The sequence below is a fragment of the Podarcis erhardii genome (genome assembly GCF_964252035.2).
Source record: "Podarcis erhardii genome assembly, chromosome: 13".
Classification (NCBI taxonomy): Eukaryota; Metazoa; Chordata; class Lepidosauria; order Squamata; family Lacertidae; genus Podarcis; species Podarcis erhardii.
Window position 1 is genome coordinate 26,562,411 of NC_138502.1, and position 25,343 is coordinate 26,587,753.

General features: G+C 44.8%; 2 protein-coding genes across 8 annotated transcripts in view; one reads left to right on the forward strand and one right to left on the reverse strand.

Moving 5' to 3' along the window:
• The window catches only part of LOC309327644 (transcription factor CP2-like protein 1), a 33,633-nt gene extending 15,581 nt beyond the window's left edge, over window positions 1-18,052 (forward strand). For all 5 annotated transcript variants that reach the window (XM_081836995.1, XM_081836997.1, XM_081836994.1 and 2 more), the window contains 10 exons: window positions 63-215; window positions 1,166-1,276; window positions 3,036-3,133; window positions 3,836-3,890; window positions 5,737-5,830; window positions 6,542-6,632; window positions 7,692-7,771; window positions 8,032-8,177; window positions 9,071-9,122; window positions 10,196-18,052. In XM_081836995.1, coding sequence (XP_081693121.1) covers window positions 63-215; window positions 1,166-1,276; window positions 3,036-3,133; window positions 3,836-3,890; window positions 5,737-5,830; window positions 6,542-6,632; window positions 7,692-7,771; window positions 8,032-8,177; window positions 9,071-9,122; window positions 10,196-10,233 — 918 coding nt within the window. In that variant the 3' untranslated portion in view covers window positions 10,234-18,052. The remainder of the gene's footprint in view (window positions 1-62; window positions 216-1,165; window positions 1,277-3,035; window positions 3,134-3,835; window positions 3,891-5,736; window positions 5,831-6,541; window positions 6,633-7,691; window positions 7,772-8,031; window positions 8,178-9,070; window positions 9,123-10,195) is intronic.
• The window catches only part of FBXL20 (F-box and leucine rich repeat protein 20), a 68,732-nt gene continuing 58,785 nt past the window's right edge, over window positions 15,397-25,343 (reverse strand). For all 3 annotated transcript variants that reach the window (XM_081837041.1, XM_081837040.1, XM_081837039.1), the window contains 5 exons: window positions 24,826-24,886; window positions 23,561-23,605; window positions 22,081-22,137; window positions 20,012-20,224; window positions 15,397-19,059 (listed from right to left, as the gene is read on the reverse strand). In XM_081837041.1, coding sequence (XP_081693167.1) covers window positions 18,952-19,059; window positions 20,012-20,224; window positions 22,081-22,137; window positions 23,561-23,605; window positions 24,826-24,886 — 484 coding nt within the window. In that variant the 3' untranslated portion in view covers window positions 15,397-18,951. The remainder of the gene's footprint in view (window positions 19,060-20,011; window positions 20,225-22,080; window positions 22,138-23,560; window positions 23,606-24,825; window positions 24,887-25,343) is intronic.

The following is a 25,343-nucleotide window of genomic DNA, read 5'->3' on the forward strand; positions in this document are numbered from 1 at the left end:
CCAGTTGATGCTGCCTACCCGTTATCTGACCTTCCTCTTCCCCCACTTTTTTTGGGTAACAGGTCCACTGCATCAGTACTGAATTCACATTACGCAAGAATGGTGGCGAGAAAGGTGTCCCCTTCCGAATCCAGGTGGACACCTTCCGGTCCAATGAGAAGGAGGAACATGTGGAGCACTTGCACTCGGCCAGCTGCCTCATCAAGGTCTTCAAGGTATTGCTGCCTTGCCCAGCCCTAACACACCCACCCCCAGAAGCAGGATCCTCCCAGCAAAGAAGCCTTCCTATGGCGCTCCTCTTTCAGAAAGCTGAAAGCAGGCGTAAACAAGAGAGTGCCTGCTCTGTGTGACTCGAGCAAATAAGCCAAGTTGCATTATGCTACATAAGGCAAAACCTGGGCCCAGTGAATTTGTTGGGAGCACCTAATAAACTAGTGTGCAGTTACTAAAACTAAGGGGTATGAATCTGATTTGGCTTCTGGATGGGATGCCCTCTAAGAGCAAACCCTATGAACAGCAGGCAAGACCTTGTTAGTGGTGCTGCCCAGTTGGGGGCTGTGACAGGGCCTTTTCAGTGCTGGTTCCCTATCTTCATCATTAACTTTCAAGTTGTTTTTTTAAATCCTGTTTACCCAGGAGTTTGGTGGCTAAAGAATTCTATTCCAGGCAACCCTGAGATCATTGGATTGGATTATTGGATTGGTTTTTGGCTGCTTTTATATTTTTGTTTGTTTAAACTGTAACTGATTTTTGATGTTTTAAATTGTCATTGTTTTTGGAATATTTTAATCTGTTTTAGAATGTTTGCTTTGTCTTTGTTTTGAACGGCACCTTTGTCTTCCTGGGCTCCTTCCAAATATAGGCAGCCCCCCCCCCCCCGTTTACATGTATTCAATATGTGCACAACTGTGTATAAGCACATCTCACCAAACCCAGAAGTGACCCAGAAAGACATCACTGAAACATTGCTAAAATGGTGGAACAGGGGCAGGCCAGGGTGTTTGCAGGCTTTTTCAATGGGTTTCAGTTATGTGTGATTTCACCAATGCATGAAATCAGAACGTAAATTGGGGGGGGGGGGGCTACCAGTAGCTATATACAGGACCATACTGTAAGTGTACGTGAAAATTTGATTTTATAGATATAGCAAATGTATACTTTTCAGCCCAAAGGAGCAGACCGGAAGCAAAAAACAGACCGGGAGAAGATTGAGAAGCAGTCCCTTCAGGAGCGTGAGAAATACCAGCCCTCGTACGAAAGCACCATGTTGACAGAGGTACGGGTTCCCTTTCTACAGCAGGGACTGAGAACAAAAGAATTGTTGAGTTGGAAGTGACCCCAAGGGTAATCTAATTCAGCCTTCTGCAACACAGGAATCTTTTGCCCAACATGGGCAAACCTGCAACCCAGAGATTAAGAGTCTCGTGCTTTGCCAACTGAACTATCCCAGCCTTATAACTTTTTGGCCTTCAGGTAATGTTGGTAGGGCTGGGCGATATCAGCTTTTCAACATGGCAAATATCACCAGCCCAACATGGCGATATACCGTGGTATTGAAAGAACAAGCTGCATTGGCTTCAGCCTCACCCCAGTGCCTAGTGGGCTGGGACAAGGCAGCTTGTTTGTCTGGCTAAGCTAGGGCGTGGCAGAGCCATCCCCGGTGCTCTCCCCATTTGTGCAGAAGCCAGCACTGGGCTGGGGGGTCCTTTAACTGCTCGGATGGGAGTGGCAACCACACACTCCTCAGCTGAGCAGTTTAAAGATGCAGAGAGAAGAACAAGCTGTATTGGTGCCTCACCAATGCAGCTTGTTTATCCCTCTCTGTTGTATGAGGGCAGAGTGGGATGGCAGTTTCGCTCAGTGATATATTGCTGGTGAAACCGCCATCGCTCCTGAGTCCCTCTGCTAGCAACACTTGCTGAAGGAAGTCTCTAGCAGAGGAACTCAGGAGCAATGGTGGGTTCACCGGTCCTGGGCGATATATTGATAAATCATCCAGGCCAAATTATTGGACTGCAGTTCGTACCATCCCTGATGAGTGGCCATGATGACTGGGGCTGAAGTCCAATTTGAAGTCCAATAACAGGCTCCCCCCATCCGTAGCTTAGAGCCAGCTTCCCCAACCTGGAACTTACAAGATGCTTTGAACTACAACTCCCATCAGCCCTAGCCAGCACAACCATTCTGTCGGGGGCTGATGATCCAGGACCCTTCCCATTCCTAACAGCGCATTAAGTCCTGGCGTTTTTTGTTGTTCTATACTTTTTCTTTATTCAAAACAAAGTTCCACAAACAGCCACATTCTTCTCACACTGCTTTTGCTAGTTATAAAGGTAAAGGGACCACTGACCATTAGGTCCAGTCATGACCGACTCTGGGGTTGCGGCGCTCATCTCTCTTTATTGGCCGAGGGAGCCGGTGTACTGCTTCCAGGTCATGTGGCCAGCATGACTAAGCCGCTTCTGGCAAACCAGAGCAGCGCACGGAAACGCCGTTTACCTTCCCGCCGGAGCGGTACCTATTTATCTACTTGCACTTTGACGTGCTTTCAAACTGTTAGATTGGCAGGAGCAGGGACCGAGCAACGGGAGCTCACCCCGTCGTGGGTATTCGAACCACCGACCTTCTGATCGGCAAGTCCTAGGCTCTGTGGTTTAACCCACAGCGCCACCCACGTCCCTTGCTAGTTATAGGGGCAGAAAAAAGTTAAGCAGCGCACTAAAGCCTTGTCCACTGGGAATCCTCCTCAGCACCCCATCCAGCATCTAGGTTTTCAGTGGGCATTGCCCACATAACTTCAAGCCTACCATCCACAAGGACTAGGAACCTGCTTTTTGAACAAAAGCTTTCTGCAACCATGCAGTGCTGCCATGATGCACACAGCCCTTTGAGAGGTGTTCTCTGAAGTAGGAGGGCTATAGCCCCAAAGCACCAGAGGATGGGTGAGTGTGTGTGTGAGATGTTGCAGCATCCAAGGCCTAACATTTCTCTCCTGGTCTTTGTTTCCTCTTACCACCTTTCCCCTCCTTTTCCAGTGTGCCCCATGGCCAGAAGTTGCCGGCAACCTTCACAGTCCTCCGACCACCCCTGGCCTTGTCTCTCCCCATCCCTTTAAGCTTCAGACCCCTGAAAGGTAAGCTGGGCAAAGCAAGAGCCTGTGGTAGCATGAGAAAAGAACCTCATCCTTTCAAAGCCCTGGACAACTCCCCCCCCTGCCCCCCGCATTTGTCCCAACTTGCTTGCACAAAGCTCATGCGGAGGTCAGACTATCTCATGCCTTAATTGAGCATTCCTTCCAGGGCTGTTAAATGACATTGAGGATTCGTCCTGATGTGTGTCAGCTGTGCTCATATGTCTTCCTGTAAACTGTTCATCTTCCCCACACTGTCCAGGGCATTTTCCTGTCACTTGCCTAATCGTAGCAGGTCTCTCTCCCCTCCCCACCCCCAATTTAGCGGATTTGTTGTGCTAGGGCGACAGAGCACTTCTAATTGCTGTAATCGCACAAACCTAAATATCTGGTCTGTGTTTGAATCCCTCCTGCAAAATGCTGACCATCTAGAGGTGGACCCTGACCATCGAAACTGAATACAGTGGTACCTCAGGTTAAGAACTAAATTCGTTCTGGAGATCTGTTCTTAACCTGAAACTGTTCTTAACCTGAGGTACCACTTTAGCTAATGGGGCCTCCCGCTGCTACCGCTGCATGATTTCTGTTCTCATCCTGAAGCAAAGTTCTTAACCCGAGGTACTATTTCTGGGTTAGAGTCTGTAACCTGAAGCGTCTGTAACCCAAGATACCACTGTAACCCACTTTTGTTCCTCTGTTTGGCAGGATGTGCTCCTCACCTGGCTACACCTTGGATAGCTCATCAGAGAGCACGGCAGAGGTAAGCGGGGGACGGGACACACACCGATAGGCTGGCTTCACCCTCGTAAAAGTTTTCATCTCTTTCAGTTTAAATTTTCTAGGCACTGGTGCAATCTTAAAATGTTTTTATATGATACATTTAGAAAGCTGCATCTCAGAAAACCACAGAGTTAGGTCCATTTTTCTGCAGGTCCCAACTGCTTGGGCTCACCATGAAAACCAGGAGGCGTATTCTAGTAGTTTGCATTCATTTGTTCAGATTAGGAACATAAGAGCAGCTCTTCTGAATTAGGCCAGTGGCCCATCTAGTCCAGCATCCTGTTCTCGGTGTCCAACCAGATGCCTATGGGAAACCCACAAGCAGGATTTGATCGCAAGAGCCCTCTCCCCTCCTGTGGTTTCCGGCAACTGGTATTCAGAAGCATTACTGCCTCCAAGCATAGTGGCCCTGTGCCCCTGGCAGAATGTCTAGATTGCGCCCTCTCGCCATGGACAAATTAGCTCTTTCTGCCTCTCCTCCAACCACCCCCTCCATCCATTCAGTTCAGGGACATGGGTGGCACTGTGGTCTAAACAACAGAGCCTAGGGCTTGCAGATCAGAAGGTCGAGCTCCCATTGCTCAGTCCCTGCTCCTGCCAACCTAGCAGTTCGAAAGCATGTCAAAGTGCAAGTAGATAAATGGACGAATTAGCTCTTTCCGCCTCTCCTCCAACCACCCCCTCCACCCATTCAGTTCACCCTCTATTACAAAACTTTTATGAGGCAATAACAATATTTTTATTTATACATATTTTTTTGCTGATTTTGCACCCCTGGTGGGGGTCCACCTCACCACCCCCTAGCTATGGCCCTGGCTCTGCCGTGAGTGTGCAAAATGCCCAGCAATCATTGGCTGATGAGTTGATTCAGAAAGGGTTCCCTGAAGGCTCTAGCACAGGGGTCAGCAACCAGTGGCAAGGGACTATTTGATGGCAAAGAGATCTGAACCTCGCCCCTGCCCCATAATCCCAGTAGCCGTTTTGTTAGCTTGTGCCTTCTCTTGCTTTGCTTTCCCAAACATGGTATGAGAGTGACGCCCGGTGGCAGCAGATGGTTTTACTTTTAGCAGCCGGCATCTAAAAAGGGCATATGCATGTTGTGTCACTGTGCTTAGGAAAGGACACACCACACACAACAGCACCGGATAATTGCCACCGGCTTGTCCAGGTCAACATTTTTGTTGGTGTTGCTCTTCCAAGCAACACCAACGGGAGCTGAGGAGAGAGCCCAAAGGTTGTCGCCCCCCCTGCACTGAGTTCGAAACATGCCACCTGCAGCCCACACCTCGTCCAGGTCTCTGAACTGATTCTACACAAAGGCTCTCGGGAACAGATTTGAAGATGTTCTTGTTTCAAATTCCTGTCAATAATTTGTCCCGCAACAGCATAGTGCCATTAACTGCCATTTTTTTTTATTTCATTTAGTATTTTTTTAAATGAAATCCTAAATATTCATGCAAGTCATCCAGACTCTAGGGGATGTTGAAGGATATAAATTAAATAAATAATATGGGTTGATGGCATTACAGCAACCCCACCTTCTAGGTAAGGCTTCAAGGTTCCTGGGTTCAGTCCTAAAACATCGAAGTGACACTTCAAATCCAATCATAGATGGTTGCCTGGAATGGGTGAAGCAGCACTGTTGAATGTTTAGCAGGCTCCTACCAAATCTTTTGGCACCAGCCAGCGAAGTGTGGAAGCCAAGAAACTCCAATTGTTCTTATACTTGGGCATTTATATACTGCCTTTGATGTATCTGATCCCCAGGGCCCTCTGGGTTGTAGCTGATGTTGGTTTCTCCATGTTTCTCCCACTCTTCCTTTCAGGCCCTGAGCCCCAGTGCTTCCATCTTGGAAACCCAACAATGGTTGCACAAAAACAGGTTCCCCAATTACTCCCGGATTTTCGCCAGCTATACAGGTGAGGCTTTTCCTCTTCCAACACATAGCTCATCTCCCCCTTGAAATGTTGATCCCCCCCCCCGACAAGTGCCCTTTTCTGGTCTCCCACCAACCAGAACAACCCCCACCCTACAAACGTTTTTTTAAGGCATGGAGAAATCTCTCTGTCACACATTTTTAAAGTTCAGAGAGAAAGCCACCGCTATGCACCGCAGAGCAAACTGAGATTTAGATTGCAATCTCTGCAAGGCAGATGCCTGTCTCTGATTATGTGACAATGTAAAGTGCCAGGTACATTGATGGTATCATATAGTCACAAATTAATTGGCTGTGCCAGTCCCTGACACCCTGGAAATATTTTAAGGGGTGGAGGAAATTAACTCCAAGGCACATTGTGGAGTGAGCCTTCCTGAAGCTGTGATGGGCTGGACAAAAGCATCAGAATTGACCCTGGGCCAACTCTGTCTTGAGCCCCAAAAAGCTCATTTGGTAGAGCATGAGACTCTCAATCTCAGGGTTGTGGGTTCAAGCCCCACAATGGGCGAAAGATTCTGAATTTCAAGGGGTTGGACTACATAATCTTTGTGGTCCCTTCCAACTCTATGATTCCAAGTTATTTTGCTCCCACTGCTGTCCCAGGAAGATGCACCGTGGATTTTACAACTTCAGGGCAAATTCTGAGCAGGGACCATTTTGCCAACAGATTCTTCTCTTTAACTTCCTCCCGCAGGAGCTGACTTGCTCAGGCTCTCACGCACGGACCTTGTGCAGATCTGTGGAACAGCAGATGGAATCAGACTCTCAAATGCGCTAAAGGCCAGGTATGGAATTATGTTAATTTCCCCCTCAGTTAAAATTGGGGGGGGGGGGCAAAGCTAAAGGGAAGAATATTATCATTACATTTTGTAAAGAAGTCCTCAAAGTAGCTTAGTGTTGATAAAACATACACAAAGGGTCAGGCTGCAATCTTCGACACACTTACTTGGGAGAAAGTCCCATTGAACTCTATCAGGATTATGTCTGCGTTAGTTGGTTAGCTCGTGCTGCTGCTAATGCCAAGGTTGCAGGTTCAATCCCCGCATCAGACAGCTGCACTGCAGGGGGGTGGAAAGGACCCTGAGGGACCATCTATGATTCTCGGTCTAGCCAATTATTCAACCCAGCTTCATGTCTGTTGAATCAGAGAAGGCAGCTGTGGCTTCTTCTACCCCACAACCTTCTCTGGCCTGCTGAAGCAAGCAGGACTCAAAGAGCAAGTGGGGAAATGGGAATGGGAGCAAAAGGAGCAGGTGGAAGGCACCACAGCTGACTCACCACCTAGCTGCATTTCAAAGGTTAAAGGGAAATCTCTGGGCTGTAATCTGGTAGGCCCTTTTTATCATTAAATTTGCATCTCCAAGGAGCTCCAGGTGATGCATGGGGCATCAACCCATTTGTTAAGGTGCCTCCGGCATCCAAAATTATCTACGGGGCCAGGCACCAGCTAGGGAACCCTTAGGGAAAATGTCATCTAAGAGGGGACCAGCAGCTGCCATCTAGACCAGTATAGAGGGTGATGTCACTGGGTTACACTAGATGGTGGTCCCAAGGGCAGGATGCTGCTGGTGGCATGGGAACCTGAAGCAGGGCCTTCTTTGTGGTGGTGCCCCACTTGTGGAACACCCCTTAGAGAGGCGTGGGTGGCTACAACACTAATGGATTTCCCTTACAGGGCAAAGCCCTGGGGATGGTGTTTAGTGCAGTGGGAAAGCTACTCTGCATTAACCCTGTCGGTTGGGTTTGATGGGAGAACTCACTTCTAGAGGGTCATAAATTCTCAGTCTTTGCACTACGCCATCTTACTAGGTATTGGTGGGCTATAAAACTTTGCCTCCCCTCAGGTGTGTGCGCCCTCGGCTCATCCTTTACGTGTCCAGGGAGGTGGAAACAAGTGGGAATGTCTCTCCAAATGAAGCGTCTGGTAAGTCAGTATTACCTTCCAAAGTTTAGAATTAGAGACCCTTATCTGGCTCCATATATTCGCACCTGCCAATGGGCAGGAAAAACCTCTTTGCTTTTAAATGACATTTTAAAACATCCCACAAAGGACTTGTACACCCTCCCTGGCAGCAATACTAACGTTTTGATGTTTGTGTTTGGCCTGAACATTTGTTTTTGGAGGCACAAATTTCAATCCCCTTTGTTTTAAAGTGTGGGGTTTTCATTTTCCTTTCCCCAAAGCCCTGTACCAGGAATTGTATCTGGAAGAGCTGACCGCCAGCGAGCTGACCAATAAACTGGCAGAACTGCTCAGCCTCCCAGCCAACCAGATTCAGCAGGTTTCCAGGCAGGGGCCGACAGGAATTCACATCCTTGTCAACGATCAGGTATGAGCCTTATTTTCAAGCCTAATACCATGGCCTCCTTTGGAAAGGGGCCAGAAGCTGTAGAGCTGCCTTGGCCCAGTGTTTTGCCACAGGAACCCCAAAGTGCATTTCAGAAGCATGAACCAGGGAGCTACAACTGACCTTGCAGCAACCTGGAGCATGTTTAGAAATGGAACTTCCCTCCACATGAAACCATTTTACTGTATCCAACACTGTTGCTACAACACAGGAGTGGTTTTTTTTTGTTTAAAGAGTGTGCTTCCATTAACATTACTAAAACCCTGTGTAGATCAGTATTATCCCCTTATTAGTTTGCAGGCAGGACAGAGGCTGGTGAGTTGATGATGTAGATATTTCAACCATCGAATGTCTGGTGCAGAAGACCTGAATAAGCCACATTCTTATGATCAGCTGGATAACTTAGTTGGTTAGAGCCTGGTGCTGATAATGCCAAGGTTATGGGTTCAATCCCCTGTAAGGGACAGCTGCATATTCCTGTATTTCAAGGGGGTAGACTAGATGATCCTCAGGGTCATCTCCAACTCTACAAGTTCGGAAGCAGTGCTAAACTTTACAAGCCCCATCTAAGAACCCTTAAGCATTCAAACTAAACTCTCGAGTCAGATTAAATTTGCATAAATCTATTTTCAAAAACTAACACTGTCTGTGCACGTACACTCACACGCACCTGTTATATTCAGAGTGCCACCGGGTCTTACGCTTGCCTGCTATCTCTTTTGACACATCATGGCCATCTGCCACTCAGACGGCCTGAGGTCTCTGGGGTGCTTTTCTTACACAAACCCAGAATCTCCAAGTTGACTTTAAACCTGCTCCTAGGGGTCTGGCCAGCTTCTAACCTTGCCTTGTTGTTCTCTCCTGGGTTGCCACAGATGGTCAGAAATCTTCCAGACGAATCATCCTTTGTAGCAGCTGTAACAAAAGGTAGGTGAGCTTCCCTGTAAAAATGAGCAGAATCTTGTGGCACCACCTTACAAGAAAACATTGGGGGGGGGGGGGAAACCATGGAGACACAGAAATAAGGAGAAATTGGTGAAAATCTGACACATAAGACAATTGTTCACAAAAGCTTGTGCCACATTAATTTGTTAAGTCTTTAAAGGAAGCTACAAGTCTCTTTAGTATTTTTGTTTTTAGCAGTTTCTCTCCTGCCTTTCTTCCACCATGAAGGCAGATTTTCAGTCAGTCTTCCATGCAGGCACTGATCTGAGTCAGACTCATTTAATCCAACAAGGGTGCTGTATCACATGCACTCAGTTTGCAAATCATCTTGTCTCTGTGCATAGACAGATGTGTTTTCCAACTAAGGATAATTCTTTCTAAGTGGGTTTTAGTGGACAAATCCTTTTGCCACAATAAATGCTAGTCTCTCAAAGGTTCTTCCCTATTCTTTCGGTGTAGTGGACTAACATGGCTTCCTCACCCTGAAAAATCAAAATGAGGTGTTTTGGAAATGTGGGGGCAGAAGAACCCTAAAGCGAGCAGCCCATTTGAAGGTGGTCCCCTGTAAGCCCAGGGAAAAAAATGCCATATATTCAGTTTGGTTTACTATATATGACATTAGTGATTATAGGAACAGGGATCTGAGTTCAAATCATAGTTTTAAACAAGGAGTAATTTGATGGCCTTCTTCAAGCTACTCCTCACCTCAATTTGCCATTCCACATGTTAGAAACTTAAAAGGTGGTGGCAAATAGTTGGTATTAGCTCAATTGCTTGGGCAAGGGCACAGAACACTCCATTGCTGGATCTTGCACAAGGGCTCACAAAATGCCAGAGTTGGCCCCAAACCACCCACTTTGAAATGATCTCTAACAAGCCCAGTCTAGCCTAGTCAAGAAGTGCAGGTAGCTTCCCTGGAGTGGCAGCTAGAACCCCCAAGCTAATAGTTCTTACCCCCTGGATCCGTATGTATGAAAATATACGAAAGCCACCCATTCACTGGATGAATAAGAAACACTTGGAAAATGACTAATTTGTGTTGTGTGTCACTACAGCACAGAACACAGAAGGTTATCACTTAGTTCTAAAATAGACCCGGACCTTCTAGAAGATGACACGACGCTGGCCTCCAAGAAGATGAGGAGCAAACGGATGCAGAAGCAAGCATAATAATAATATATATAGAGAGAGTTACTAAAAACCACAAGTTCACTGTATCTCATTGAACGCAAGATTTTGCAAGGCTGAACTCTTCAAGATCTGGAGCCGAAGGACCAAACTGGCTTTTGTTTGTAGCAACAGAGATCTGCATCGAAACTGAACATAGAAACAACTTTCCATCTTGCATCTGAAATTTGCAATAAGAGGGTGGGAAGCAAGTTGGTGAGCAAGCAGGATGAGCAAACATGCTTTTTCTTGATAAAGGAGGCAGCAGAGATGTCAGTGAGAAAGTATCCAAGGAAGATATATTTGTGTATAGGCTGTATAGGATAAAATTAAAAGGGTTTTTTTAAATAAAAAAGAACAAAACACAAACCTCACAGGCTTTTGCTACAGTATTGAAGTTCCAGCACAGTGTCAATAATTGGTTAGCAGAACTGTTGCAAAAGACATATGGCTGTTTTTTTGGAATATGTTGTCCCGACATAACCATTTTCAGAATGGCTGACCTGCATCTGACATGAGGTCTTGGGAGCAACAGCTTCCTGACAACGCCCACTGCACAGATGGGCACCAGGGATCTAGCTGGGAGTGTAAGAGGTCTCCTAGCTATCTAAATGCTTACACTGCTATCCTTTATGTGGTATAATTAATCAGTTCTCAGGCACAAGCACATCTTTAATCTTCAAGCAGTACCACAAGGCAGAGATTACCAGTGTAGCTTGCTCAGAACTTCTCCAGCTCCTGCTCACAGCCCAACTTACCACAGGGCACAATCTACTGAATAGCTTGCCCCCTGCAAGCAGAGGCCAATTGTATGTGCGAAGGAGACACCACCACCCCCTTCCCCAAAGTGCTTGACAACAGTTTTAGTGTGCATGCATGTTAAACTGGTTCGCTGAGTTTCTGCTGGGCAGGACAATCTGTAGTTAGAATGTCAAGCTGGAGAGATGTATCATCATCACAACTGGAGAAGATGGGTGGGACAGCTGCACACTTGGCAGAATGAGAATCTGTTAATGGCGCATTTCTTAAAACACCAAATGCTTGACCTCCAGTATGTATTCTAACTTTCAGGATATAGCGAGGTTGCTTTAATAGCCAGGCTTGTTTGTCTGGTGCTATCCAATTACAGGAGTCTGGATGTCAATTTCTGTGTGTCAGTTTTATTAAGGAGGAAAGCCAATCAAACATTGAAAGGAGGTGGTTCATAAAAATCTAACGGAAGCTTTAAGCTGCAATTCTACATACGTACCTGGAAGAAAGCCCCACTGAATTCAATGGGGCTCACTCACAAAGTTGCATAGGATTGTGCCAATGGTTACGAACTCCAATGTTGCACTTGATCTGTAGACCAGAAACACAAACTATTCCAAACCACTAGCTTTCAAATGTCTTTTTCCAAGAAAGGTATATGCCTTTATACTGCTTAAAGCATTTGTCATGTATTAGTATTAACTGCAATCTAAAAAAAAAATCTATTTGTATTTTGATGTATTTGTCTATGCCTTTTTATATTAAAAAACAGCTGTGATTTACTGCCATCTGTTACCAGCTGGGTGTGTGTTTTAATGGTTTTTAATCCTTCCACACTATAGGGGAACAGTAACAGAATTATAAAGTAATCAAGAGTGGCTATTTTTAATGTACTTGTGCAACCACACTTGTGACCTGGAATTTCTCCCCTTCCACATACGGGAAATCTTCTAATAACCTGGCAAGGCATTGCTGAGTGCACAAGCTTGACTAAACTGATTTATAGCCTCAGTTACAAGAACCATTACAATCTCCCAGTCTTGTATTTGAAGTGTGCACGCCAGTTATTTTAAGCACACACCACAACATATAAAGCATGAATGGGACACACATATCATAAGGACACAAACTTGCCAAGGACCTGAGACTGAGAGCAGGTCCCAGGTGAAAATACGCTATGAGCACCATTTGGTGTGAAAGTGCTCCTTGGGATCACTCCACTGTAACCCCTTCGAAAGAAGACTGGGTGAATTCATGAAGGATACAATTATACATGGCTACTAGCCATGATGACTATGCTCTGCCTTCATGGATGGAGGCACCAATGCTTCTGTTGCTGAAACCTGGGGTGAGGCAGGAGAGAAGAGGGAACTCTTGTTTATGCTTAGGTCGCTTGCAGCTTTCCTCCAGGCATCCATGGCAACTGGATGCTGGACCAGATGGGCTCTTTTTATGTTCTCATAGGCACAAGTCTTTTAAACACAGTATTGTGGTTTCTAGTCTTAGTGGGCTTTGAGTGGCGGCATGGGCACATTTGATTATGCAAACCATCTCATATACAGGCAATGACCTAGTTAGGCACGTCCAAATGACACATGATCGTGCGCACATGCTTGGTGCTGAACCCGGAAGTACCCCAAAAATGTCATAAAGATGTCACAAAAAGGGGTGGAGCGGGCTTGGGGGGGAGGTCCGGAACGCAACCCCCAGTGCAAAAACGAGGATCACCTGTGCCAACAGCTCTAATCGCTATGGTACATGGTGGATGGATACAATCCTTAAACTTAGTATTTCACCTAGAGTACTAGTATTACAGCTCCCATCAAATATATAATAACGGCTTATTCACAAAATGACTCTCAAAAGAAATCTCCAGATTATTATTCTGGGCCTACTTAAAGTTCACAAAAAATTCTGCCGCAGGAACAAAGACAAATCATAGAAACAAAGTTCTCACCACAGGACTCTTCACAGTCGCAATTTGGAAACGTTTTCTTTTCTTTTCGTGACCATTTCCCCACATTACAAACTTAGCCAAAATCACAATATTGTAACATGGACAGAAAAAGAAAAGATTGAGCTACATATATATTTATATTTGCTTTACTTTTTGTTAATTGACATTATTATATTCACAATCAAGTGTCCAGGAAAGGTGAAAACACAGTTTACAGGATCATAAAAGTAGTATTTTACAGATATCTCTGTATTATAGTTATGGGGGCTGAATGGCAAGGTTCCAACCTGGGCATCCAATATAATTTTTTATGAAGAAATGGAGGACCTTGTTAATAAAAACAACGTTTGAAGATATGCTGGCTTTTAAAACTGCTCAACATCACATGGAATGTGAGAAGAACTGCACTGCAGTGATCAGGAATTGTGTTTCTTTTAAATTTTTGAGTAAGAAATTAGGAGGAGTCACATGTGAGGGCAATCCTAAAAATAATTTGAAAAGCACAACATTCCTTTAAACACACCAAGAATGATGGGGTTTGTTTAATAAAAAGTGTTCACATTATAGTTACTGTGCCAGAGGTTTCCTGATAGTGGGTGGTACAATCAATTCTACTGTAGGGTTCTCAGTGCGAATGAAATTTAGTATTTAACTATCAAACATCCAGCCTGTGGAATACCAGCAGCATCCTTAATATGTCTTAAACAATTATTTCTGAACGCTAATCATCCCAAACGTAACCAAAAGATTAGATCACAAATTAAGGGCTCTTACTATGCTCCTTCTCTCTGAAAACAGAACATTACTGTGTAAGCAACCATGTCATACAATTCCCTCCCCAACACCTGTCGAATCACATAATACCATGGCCCAGCCATGCCTACCATATTCAGATTAAAAGAGGGGAAACAAATACCCGCCTGGAGTTCATAGTAATAGCCACTGTGGGAATGGTTTCAGAATTGTGACCAGTGGCTGGATTATTGTACCTTGAAATCTAACGAATTCTGTTGATCCAGCGTTCCTCCAAAGCTTGAGGTTCTTCAGAGAACCTGGTTGCAGATGTTAACTTCATTCCCGTTGCCTCCACTCTGGTCTCAAGCTTGTCATAATATGCAACAGGATACAGCAGAAGACTTACAACAAACGTAGCTTTCACCGTGTACAACTTAATATGGTTCAGATACAGGAGAAGCCAATGGCAAGGCTGTTAAGTTTTGACATCTGGAGTTTTCATGATTTCCAAAAGGCAAGGAAGGTAAAGAGTAAAAATTAAGAGTGATCGCAATGGCCTTCTGACAACAGCACTCTTCATATACTCGGTAATCAGGGCGAGCTGCTGTAGCTAGAATTTGTGGGAGCACAGAAAATGGCATCTTCCATGTAATTATGGATTTGGCACATCTGGTTAGAACAGACTTTGGCCACAAGGCTATTAAATTCTTGCTGTGTTTCTTCAACACTCAGCCTTCCCATTGATCCTAGCAATTTGACTATCAAATGCAGCTCTCTGCCCCTTGTCTTTCCCCACCCCAACTGATCACCAGCAACCAGGCAGTGGAGGACAGACAATTATTTTATCACAAAAATAGAGTCCCTTACAAAATGGGGCATTTTCATGACACAGTGCACTTCCAGAACTCACTGTATGTATCGAACAGTCAGTTAATACACAGGGAGTTAATACACATTACTACTTCCAAAATTATGTATAATAAAAATATGATCTGATTAATCTGTCCCAAAAAGCAGCAGCCAGATGCTCCCACTGAGGCAATGGCCCTTCTGTTTATTCCCAACATCTGTTATATTTGCCTCTGAAAAGGCATTCTTGACAATCACAGCTAATTCTTGCATCAAGCCATCCATGCTAACAGATGGGTATGGTTGCTTCTGGGGGGCCTTGGCTCAATAAGAAGTTATTGTGCTTTTTGTACTCGCTGAGCTCAGAAGGCTTGAAAAATTAAATCTGCCATTGTTTACTTGCAGGTTTCATGCAAGTAAAGTGGGGATTCTGCACATGTCATGGGGAACTGCTTTACATTGTAAGCCTTCAGGGTCAATCTAACAAACAAAGGGAACCCCTTCTGAGCATTTATGCAGCTAATCTGGCATGTGGCTGACACCTCACTGGGTGCACACAATTAAAAATGGGAACCCAGGTCTCTCTCTCATTGCAGCTCTATGGATCAGCATGCACTGCTGGTTGCAGTGAAGGGGAACTCGGCCTTCTTCGAAGGTGGCGATGTTTATTTACCCTTCCCCAAGAGACACAGCTGTCTCAATGCATAATAAAAGGAAGTATCTAGGACTGAACACCAGAAGACAAGAACACAGGGAGCTCTCATCCTATGCAGAAGCCATTCTTCTAACAAGACAAGCTTAGAAAAATGTGGTTTATTGATGTTATTAATAAATACACTGACAAGGGTGGAGGGGAAGAGAAGGATTTGATTATTGGCTTTAAAAATTCTCAATCAAGTGATATGAATCAAGTTATCTTTCTGTTCTGCCCTTCCCCTGAAAATAACACGGCACCTTCACTTTGGTCTCAACTTCTCTATGCTGGGAAACGAACTGCTGGCAAATTAAGGCCCATTTCACACATTTAGAGTGGCATGCAGACAGTTGCCCTGGGGTGCTATTCCACCTAGTTGGGGAGGCTGAATGCTTCGATCTGGAGATGGATTTGGTGAAAACAATCCTGCAACTAGACCTGTCCATATGAATGAAATATTCCCACACACGGACACCCCTCAGTGGTGCGCGACTGTGAGTAAGCGGCTTCCACAACATGACGTGCATGAGATTAAAGGCAGCCCTTAGGGAGAACCACTACTTACGATCGAACAAATGCAAATACACTGCATGCAATGCAGCAAGCACTGCTGCTCTACAATTCCCATTCGTTTCAAGCAGTTTGCACTGGAATAAAGTTGGATGGACTGCACTCAAGCTTTTACTCCCCTCCTTCCATTCCTGGAGGAAGGTTCTACTTTCAAGAGCTGTGCTGAACACTGACAAGCTGGCAGCACACGCACACGAACAAACACACACTCCAGGCTGGTTCAGGAGGTTCAGTAACATTGCAACAGTGAGTTGTTTCCACAATGTCAGCAATTGCCACAATGATGTTTGGAATTCGAAAGATGGAATTATGCTGCCAAGTTTTAGAAACGAGATGCACGAATCATAGATGGGCAGGGAAGACTATCAACCATATTTCTATGCTGGAGCCCATAAAATGTGTGGTTTTTTTCTAAGACACAAAACTCACAAGGATCATCAGTAGATATCTGGGTGGAAGAAAGAAGATCAAAAGTTTTAAAAAAGATTTGGGGGGAAGGAAGGAAGGAAGGAAGGAAGGAAGGGGAAAATGCATTATTTTAAAAACAGGTTTCGCCTTTTCAGATCTTTGGTAGCAGTCTGAGCTGCTGGAAGGCCTTGTGAAAAGCCCCATTGGTGGGTTTGGGAAATATAACACAGGTGTGTTTGAGAAACCAAAGATTGCTGTGTAAATATGTTTCTCTGGGAGTACTGAGAAAACACAAATCCTCTGGAATCAAAATAAATCGTGATTACTGCTTTGGGAAAATGCAGAGAACATTTCACAGGACAATTTCCATAAAACAGAGCTGTTCTCCAGGCCCTTCCCCAATTATAGCTACAATTGTCTGAGGTCTGTGATCTTGGCGGGACAACAGAAAATTAGTGAATACCTAATCTCATCATCCAGCACCTAGGATGCTGTCTGGGCCAGACACCTGTCCCATTATATCTCTGAGACCAGCTCATACGATTTCTGCAATTTGTGCTGGGTTCCTGCTTTGGATGGGGACCCTGACACTTAAAAACATTTAGGCCAAGAGTGAAACAGAGCATGCGTTTCCTACAAAGCCTCACAATCTGCCTTAAAAATCCTCATGAGCACTGCTGTTACCGTGGTGGTCTTTTTTTTTTAAAAAAAGAAACTATCTTCTACTCTATGGGCTTAGACAATCGAGCTTTTGAATCCAACCAAAGTGCAGTGGGAAAGTTGTTTTACAAGCCATGCTTTGGACAGTCAGAAGCCAGCACAGCTGAAAACAAAGCAGCAGATCAGAAGTGGACTAGCAACAGGCTAATTAAAAAAACAAAACAAACCACTCATTAGCAAATGTGGATGTGCTCACAAGCAGAGCAAAGGATTGTACATCAGCAAGGAAGCCAGATTTCTTGGGACAGAATTCTCATTATGAAGGGTTCCCCTGTGCTTTCTGTACAACAGCCAAATCGGCAGGTGCTATTAAGAAAAACTGTGTTTGGGAACTGTTAAGGCGGGAAGGGCAACTTGTGATGGGAAGGGCAACAGGCGACCAAAATGCTGGAATCATTCAAACTGGAGGAAACTGATCTGGTGCTGTCCCTCTGCCCACAAGACCTTTAAAAACCCACCCAGAAATAAAAATAGCTACCCAACCTGGCCCTGCAAGGCATCAAAAAATGGCTCCGGTGCTTTTGAAGAAACAAAACGTACAGTTATTTAATGCTGAAGTGGAAGAATCTGGCCAACTTCCCTATCAGGGTGGTAACTGATTTGTAGGGGAAGACACACAGGTCTAGTGATGGTGCCAAGAACCCCACATCAAATAAAGACAGATTTTCAGCGGTGGCTCTAATGATACCATTGCATTACTATGGCAAATAAATAGAACAGCACAGCTGTGTGCCATTTCCCATTTGTGCTACACATTGTTCTTCGACGGGGTTACCTTTGAACACACAGAATGCTATGAGCCCCACTTGGACTGTGTTATGGGTTAAAAGAACCTAGAGAAGACTCTCTATAGAAGCAATTTTGCTTTCAGAACTTCATCCCATTTCACAGCTGTGATTTCAAAGCTCGCCCTAGCCTCCTGGTGGTAAAATACACCTTTTAAAAAGGAAAATAGCTTAACATATATTTTATGTTCAGTCATTTCATACAATCTCAGAATGGTTTTCTTAAATAAATAAAAAAAACCCCAAAAACCTGGAGATACTGAAGAAGGAAGAGAGAGAGAGAGAAACAAAACAAAAGAAAATAAATCAGACCTGACGTTACAGATTTCTAGCTTTATCGTCACAACAACCTAGGAAGCCTCTGAGCCAAATGCTATGGAAACATGGAAGAGAAACCGCTGAACCTTCAACATGAGCATGCTCCGTGGATGTGCCGGCACAGAAAACGAGGAAGCACAGAAGCGCAGGAATCAATGTCTCACAATGGCTGCTGTTTCAACATTCCCTAACACAAGGATGATGATTTTTAAAAAGTAAAAAATATAACCATGGGCTTTTAAAGGTTTTACGTTTTTCTCCTCTCTGGACAGTGGTGCTGAAGATTCAACGTCTTATTTTGTTCCCTTCCTTGGTTATCACCGCTGCTTCCACACTTGCATCGAAGGGTTTGTCCAGTTTGCTGTTTCCAATGTCAAAAGAACGACCCTCTCCCCTCCCGCCCCCCCAGCAACAGCAGTTCTTCAGATGTGCGTGATGATCCCCTACCTCCCCACTTTCTCTCCCACCCACCTCCCCATGATTTCTTCTGAGCATGCCCAGTAGGAATGGTTCATAATAATACCAATCCACCTACAAGAGAAAAAAAGGGGGAGAGAGAGAGAAGGAGCCCACTGATCCAGCTCCTAAACTCCAAGGTCCTTCAGTTTGCTGGAAGAAGTAGGTGAGAGTGGGTGTATATACTGCAGTGTGTGTGTTTTTGTGTGTGGCTTATGGGGCAAAATCGGGAAGAAACTTCTGCGACCAGCTCCCCCTGCTTTGCTTTCTTTTCAAAAGGCCCTCACGAGAGACCACCGGCATCACTTTTGTCGTGTGGAGATACTGGTGTCCACTGTTACTTCTAGAAGGGTAATTTAAATACTCAGTTTTTGTTTTGCACAAGGTAGATTGGCTCCCGCGTCATAGGATGATGCAGCATCTGCAGAAGCGCTGTCTGCTGCCCCCCACAGATGGTGGTGGGGTCACGGGTGCGAAGTAGGCGTGGACTTTAATATTGGGTAAGTGGGTCTGAAAAGACAAACACATATATTTCCCCATTCAGAAAAAAAAATCAGAAAGGTGGGGGAGAGCACGGGTTGCACACAGAAGGACGCTGGGCTCATGAGTTGCAAAGCAGATCTCCGTAAGGAACGGGGAGACATTTCAGGGAAGGTGTTGGTTTCCCCCTCATTCTTCCCACCCTTTCCCCCACCCTGTAATTGGCATATCAACATTTGCCAGTTTTCTTCCTAGCCCGCCACTGTTCTGCTGGCCAGTGAAGGGAACCCCTTAATTCTACATAGGCTTCTAACATATTGAAGATTTGTAGGCCTCACTTAGGATCTGCCTCTTCCTATTCCAGTCCAACAAGAGGCTGAGTATATCGTGTGCCCCTCCCCCCACTACACCAGAAAGAAATATATCATTTCTACGTCCAGGAAAAACCAAATTTCTTAGCTTAAATATTAGGAATGTCTGAATATATTTGTGGGTTTAGGCAAGGAGTTATAAAGGGGCACAGAAGCTGCAACTCTTGACCTGCTCAGCCTGGCCACTGGAAAGAGTGAATACTAAAGTTCTCTCATAATAGTTGAGGGTGCACAGGAACTGAGTAAAGTGGCTCGGAAAAGAGGCTACGTATTGTGAATGAGAGACAGACTCGGCCTTCTCTAATGTGGGGAATTTCCTGGTTGAAAGTTCCCAGTTGTCAATGCCCCCCCCAAACCCTGCAGATAATTCCCACATTGACACCACAGAGGGCTATGTGTGAAGTTCTTTCTCACTCCCCTGAAAACAAACTTAAGACTTTGATGTACTAGGCAGCATGTCCTTAATCTTAGCAGGGGGTAGGGAGGTGGTGTGGATTTAACATAAAACCCCACTGGGCTTCCCCAGCATCATCTTCTGAAAGGAGTCAAACAGGCCCAGGAACTAGCAAAGCGTGCACTTGTGCCTACTTAAATAAATGCCTTTTTTTTACCCTGAGTCTCTTGATTCCAGCCCGTGAAATCTGTTGACAGTCGTACAACTCTATCCTCTCCAGGCTGTGGCAGCTCTTGAGGTGCTCCAAGGAGGCGTCTGTAATCAAGGGGCAGTTGTCCAGCTCAATCACCTCCAGGCGGTCGTGGGCGCAGGCACCGTTGCCCAGGTGGCGAATCCCATCGTCAGTGATCAGCTCACAGTGCGATAAACTCTGCCGCCACAAAGGGAACAAAGCGAAAGCAAAGGAGAAAGAAGCAGGCAGCATTTGCAAAGGTGTTATTATGAGGTCATTTCAAGATGGTGGAGCTACCCCAGCCTGGCAGCACCGAACTTGATATATGCCTAAGTTATCTTCAGCTGAAGAAATTCTCCAGCAACATCTGGGACTGTTGGACCACAGTATTCCAAACCTGGGCTTACAGATTTGTTGGATACATGGATGCTCTCCTCATCAGATGAGCCCCCAACCCCAGCGACCTATGATGTGCCATGCTGCTGGGAAGAGCTTCCCCTTCTCTCTGAATCCCTGCTTCCTCAGCCCTCTCCATTGCCTACTGCAGAGGTGGGGAACTTTCCCCACTCTCTCCTAAGGAACCTTCTGAGGGCCACACGGCAGTGGAGGGCGGGGCCAGAGGCAAAAGTGGGAGGAGCAGTGGATGTAAATGTTACCTTTGTACAGTAGGCTAGTTTCTACACAAACTCACACACTCCTCTTTATGCTCCATCTAGACAAGCAAGAGGCAGCATTATTAGACTTCAGGGACACATTTTAGTCAGGCAAAAACACTTGGGGTGCAAAAGCAACGCCAGTGAGGTGTGTAGCCTAGGGAGAGTCCCAAGGGCCAGACAGATACATCTGGAGGGCCACATTTGGCCCCCAGGCCCAAGGTTCTCCCTCCCCGGCCAACCGATTCTTCAAGTCACTCCAAGCTCACTTGCTTTGTGCTGTGTGTTTATAGTTACTTCTCTTCTAAACCTCCGACATGCTATGCCTTCATTTAGCATTCGCCTTTCCCTTCACACACACACATATATATCTAATCCGTGTTATTTGTATTGTAATAATGAAAAGTGTTTAATTAGTGGTCAAGGCACCTCAAATTATCTCATGAAACCTTGCAACAATCCTATTATTATGCATCTATATTGCAGACAGAGAAGGACAGAAACCAAAAGATGGTGGTTTAGCTCAGGGTCACCTAGCAAATCCATAGCTGAGGGAGTGTTTTTTATTATTATTGATTAACTAAAATTTAATACAGTGTTCACAAGAAAAAGAATAATAAACATAGCATTGAATTCATAGTGTCATTTTACATAATCTTAAAACATTAATGGTCAATGTAGGCCCTCCGCATACATGGTTGCAAAATTAGTGGGGAAAGTTTACTATCTATTTCCCTTGCATATGAAAAGAAGGGGGGCCGGGTTTCATTAAAGGTGTCTCTCTTTACAACACATTCTGTGATCCTCCTAAGCCCTGTTAGTTGCTCTGAAGTAGCCACCTCCCAGATATTGTTGAACCATGTTTCAAGGGGTTAGCTGAGGCAGTATTTGAGATCAAGAAACTTTCTGGCTTGAATATCTTAGCTACCATGCTAGACCAGCTCTAAAAGTTGGGCTGTCTTGTTGACAAAGCTGCTGTCCTGTTCACAGATCCATTTTGCCAATGACAGACTAGAAGGTAGAACACTCAGGAGTTGCTTCTTAAACAACCTGTTGCTTTCTTAATCACACTCACAACTTGGAGCTTTTTTAATGACCCAAAATTCTGCAGCTGAGAGAAAAGCACTAAATTTGAAACTCTGGCTCTACCACATTGTTTTGGACAAGTCATTCTCAGTTCTTTTTCCTATCCAGATCCATAAAGCTTAAACAACAGATGACCTATCTCACAGAGCTTTGCATATGAGCACATTATTTAGGGGTTCATGCATTTCAATACGCTGAATTCCACATCTCAGGGGACTACCTCGTTTTCTTTTCCGACTTGGCAAATAATTTAGAAATGCAGTTAACAATGTGGTTAAAATCCATGATGGGGGGGGGGGACTCTTGAAGACTCACCAAAACCTGAAGCCGTGGACAATGTATGGAGAGCTGGATTAATGTGCTGTCTGTTATCTGGAAGAGATCAAAAGATACACATGTTTCAGAAGGTATCGCCTAGCCTATCTTGTAGTAGTTCTTGGTCAGGACTAACACCAGAATAATGTCAAAGCTTGAGGTAGGCCTTCCAGATAAAGGTAAATGGCTGCTGGCAGAGTCAACTGTTTTCAGAAGGCTCCCTGAGTTTTAGAATCCCTAATATAGACATTCCCTCTCTCATCAGGTACATACAGAAGTTCTCAAACTGCGGCCCGCAAGCTCCATTCAGGAGGCCTGCAGAAAAATTGTATCTGTGTCTGGCCCTGCACTTCGCTGATTTTTTTTTTCTGATGGAGAGCAAAGCTGTTTTGACCAGGGATGGACTTTCAAATTGGCAAACAAGAACCTGGGGTCCCTGCAGGGCCTCTGATTTTCATGATACTGTGCCGGTTTGCATTGGGATGCTGGCACTGAAGAAAAATATATATATTTACTTTGCTTCATATTTAATTCAGAAGCACATCACATTAGAAATGAAAGCCTACAGTTATTAAAACATGAGTTGTGCATGTGCTTTGGTTCACAGAACCAAACAAGTTCATCAAGTGATCCACTGAGACCTTTAGCAATTTCCAAGTAGTCTGAGGAAACAGAAGTTTGAGAATCGCTAGGCTGGATGTTATGGGAGCCATATGGCTACTGCCAAAAGCAGCACCTCTGCACTACCTCTTCCTCTCTCCTGTGACGATATGCAGTAAGTGAGGTCACTGCACTCCAGGTCCCCCTCTTCTTGCACGCAACAAACAATAAAGTAGAGCAGGGAAGCTTTGAGTACAATGATGCCCTATGATACTTTAAAAAAATTATTACTGGGCAGAGAGGAGGTGGCGGAGCTAGAGCAGCTGCCACTCATCTTACAGCAATATTTTGTTCCACCAGATTTTATTATTACAAACTAAAGGGCTGTTTTCAACTAAGCACTACTATGAGTAGGCCTGTTGAAATTAATGAACCTTAAGTTAGCCTTATAAATTAATTTCAATAGGTCTATTACGAGTGAAATTAGAATTCAATACCATTCTAAGTGGATAGGATTAGTGAGACTATATACCACTATGTCTCAATATTATGGTGATAGGAAGTTCAAGAACATCTTTTCCTTTGGGGGGGGGAATGAGTGACCAAGACCCTCACCAAAGCATTCTTGTGAAAATGCTTCCATGCAGGGATGGATCAACAAACTTCCTTTCTGAGCATTATAGGAAGAGCACAGAAAGAGGAAAAGCACAATTCACAAAACACTTCCTGCTTGTTGGAATGTGGATAAACAATCTCAAGCAAAGGCTTATCTTAACAAATTACGGCATTCTCTGAGTCATGGTCTACGTCCATGACATTCTGCACATGCATGCACACCCACACCCACCCATAAGAAATGGGATGAAGATATTTCATATACCTGAACACACTCTTCCAGGTCCATTTTTTCAAGCTCATGACAATTCTGGGGAAAATAAAAAACAAAGCAAAACACACAAAAAATTAAGCATTCGCTTTTTCAAAAAAGCATGTATTGAATTCTTCCTTCTGAACGCAAGGTAAGATGGCTATAGACTAGTCCCAATTACTTCAATTGGATCACTCCAATGGAAGCTGCTGGAGAAATGAGGCCAACAGGTGTCTTAAAAAGAAACATTCCTTCCACGATCAGAGCCATGATCGCAAGAGGATCCAACTACATTACGGTGCTCTCGTTAGTGTTGGCCACACTGCAGCAAGTTCTGCTTGGTAGAGAAAGTGCACTGTATTATCTTCCCCTCTCCCTGATTTGGCTCCAAAGCAATCCCAACGCTGTAGTTAAGAACACATTATGCAGCTATGGAAATTATCTTATTTAAATGGCTTATTATGCTCCCATCAACCAGATTTCTCAACGTAGTTTAACTCCAGACCAATCCCATTTCCACCAATGGGATTACTCTGGGGAGTGTCTCAATAATCTCTGCATTTAAGGTCTAGAACGGGGATGGGGATGCTTCAGCCCTACAGATGTTGTTGGACCACAACTCACACCATTCCTGACCTATGGTCTTGCTGGCTGGAGCTGATGCGAATCCCCACCCATAAAGTCAATGACGGGAGAGATAATGGAGATCAGAGGACAAGATGGTTTTGCAAGGGATGGAAGTAGGGAATGGCTGCCATGAGCTGGGAGAAGGGCATGGAAGCACAACTCCTCAAACAACAGAAAATACATTGTTGCTTTGTCTTCCATTCAGCCACAGCCAAGCTTTTAAGATGCTATCATATTGCAAAAGTCTAAAGAGGTGCGTGCTTTCAGACATCAGTCCTGCCAGGTTCTGGTGCTTGTTGAACCTCCATTTCCACGGCTGTTCAATCCAGAACTTTGCTTCCATCCTCGCCCTTAGGTTCTCTCAGGGACAAATTGGCTATGGCAGTGGCAGTTACATATTTCTTTTCACATGCCCATCCCCATTCACTTATAAAGCCTTATATAGGATGTACAGAAAAGGGCGCCAAATCAACACATCACCTCCTCTTAGTTCACTGCTCAAACCACTCTTCTCTCTTCCCAGTTTGCTTATGGTACTGAGCCAGGTATGGCATGGGGCATGGGGTGTTTAGCATCTGTCTTCTACAAGGAAGACACCACTCGCTGCTTTAAGTCTATGAACAAGCAAACGAAAAGGATCAGATGCTTACCCGAGCCAGCGTGGTAAACCCCACATCAGTGAGCTGAGAACACCGAGCCACTTCCAATATTCTGCACAGCAAATAAAATACAGCAAATTAAGCACTTGTGCTTTTCAGAAATCCATTTTCAGAAATCCATTTTTGAAATCTCACAAACTTAGTGCCTGTGGAGAAGAAACCCCAAGACCACCAGTTTCAAAGTAGTTGAGGACATTTCACTTGATGGGCTCACGCTATATATCAGCAATCCTAACAACACATGTCAAAGGGATAAATACAGCTTAAATCCCCCAAGCTACACATTCCCCCCCCCATTTTTATGATTCTTACACTTCCCATAATCGCTCCTGAAGACCTTAAATAGACAATTTTTCCCTGACAAAACTCCTCCAGCTCATCCGTATTTACTCCAAACCCTGAACCCATCAAACCCTTGCAATCTCACTTTCTGATGATCAATGCCACACAACTTTGTGGGAGTTAGATTGCTCGAAGCCCATCCCTATTGTCCTCTTGACCTAGCTCTG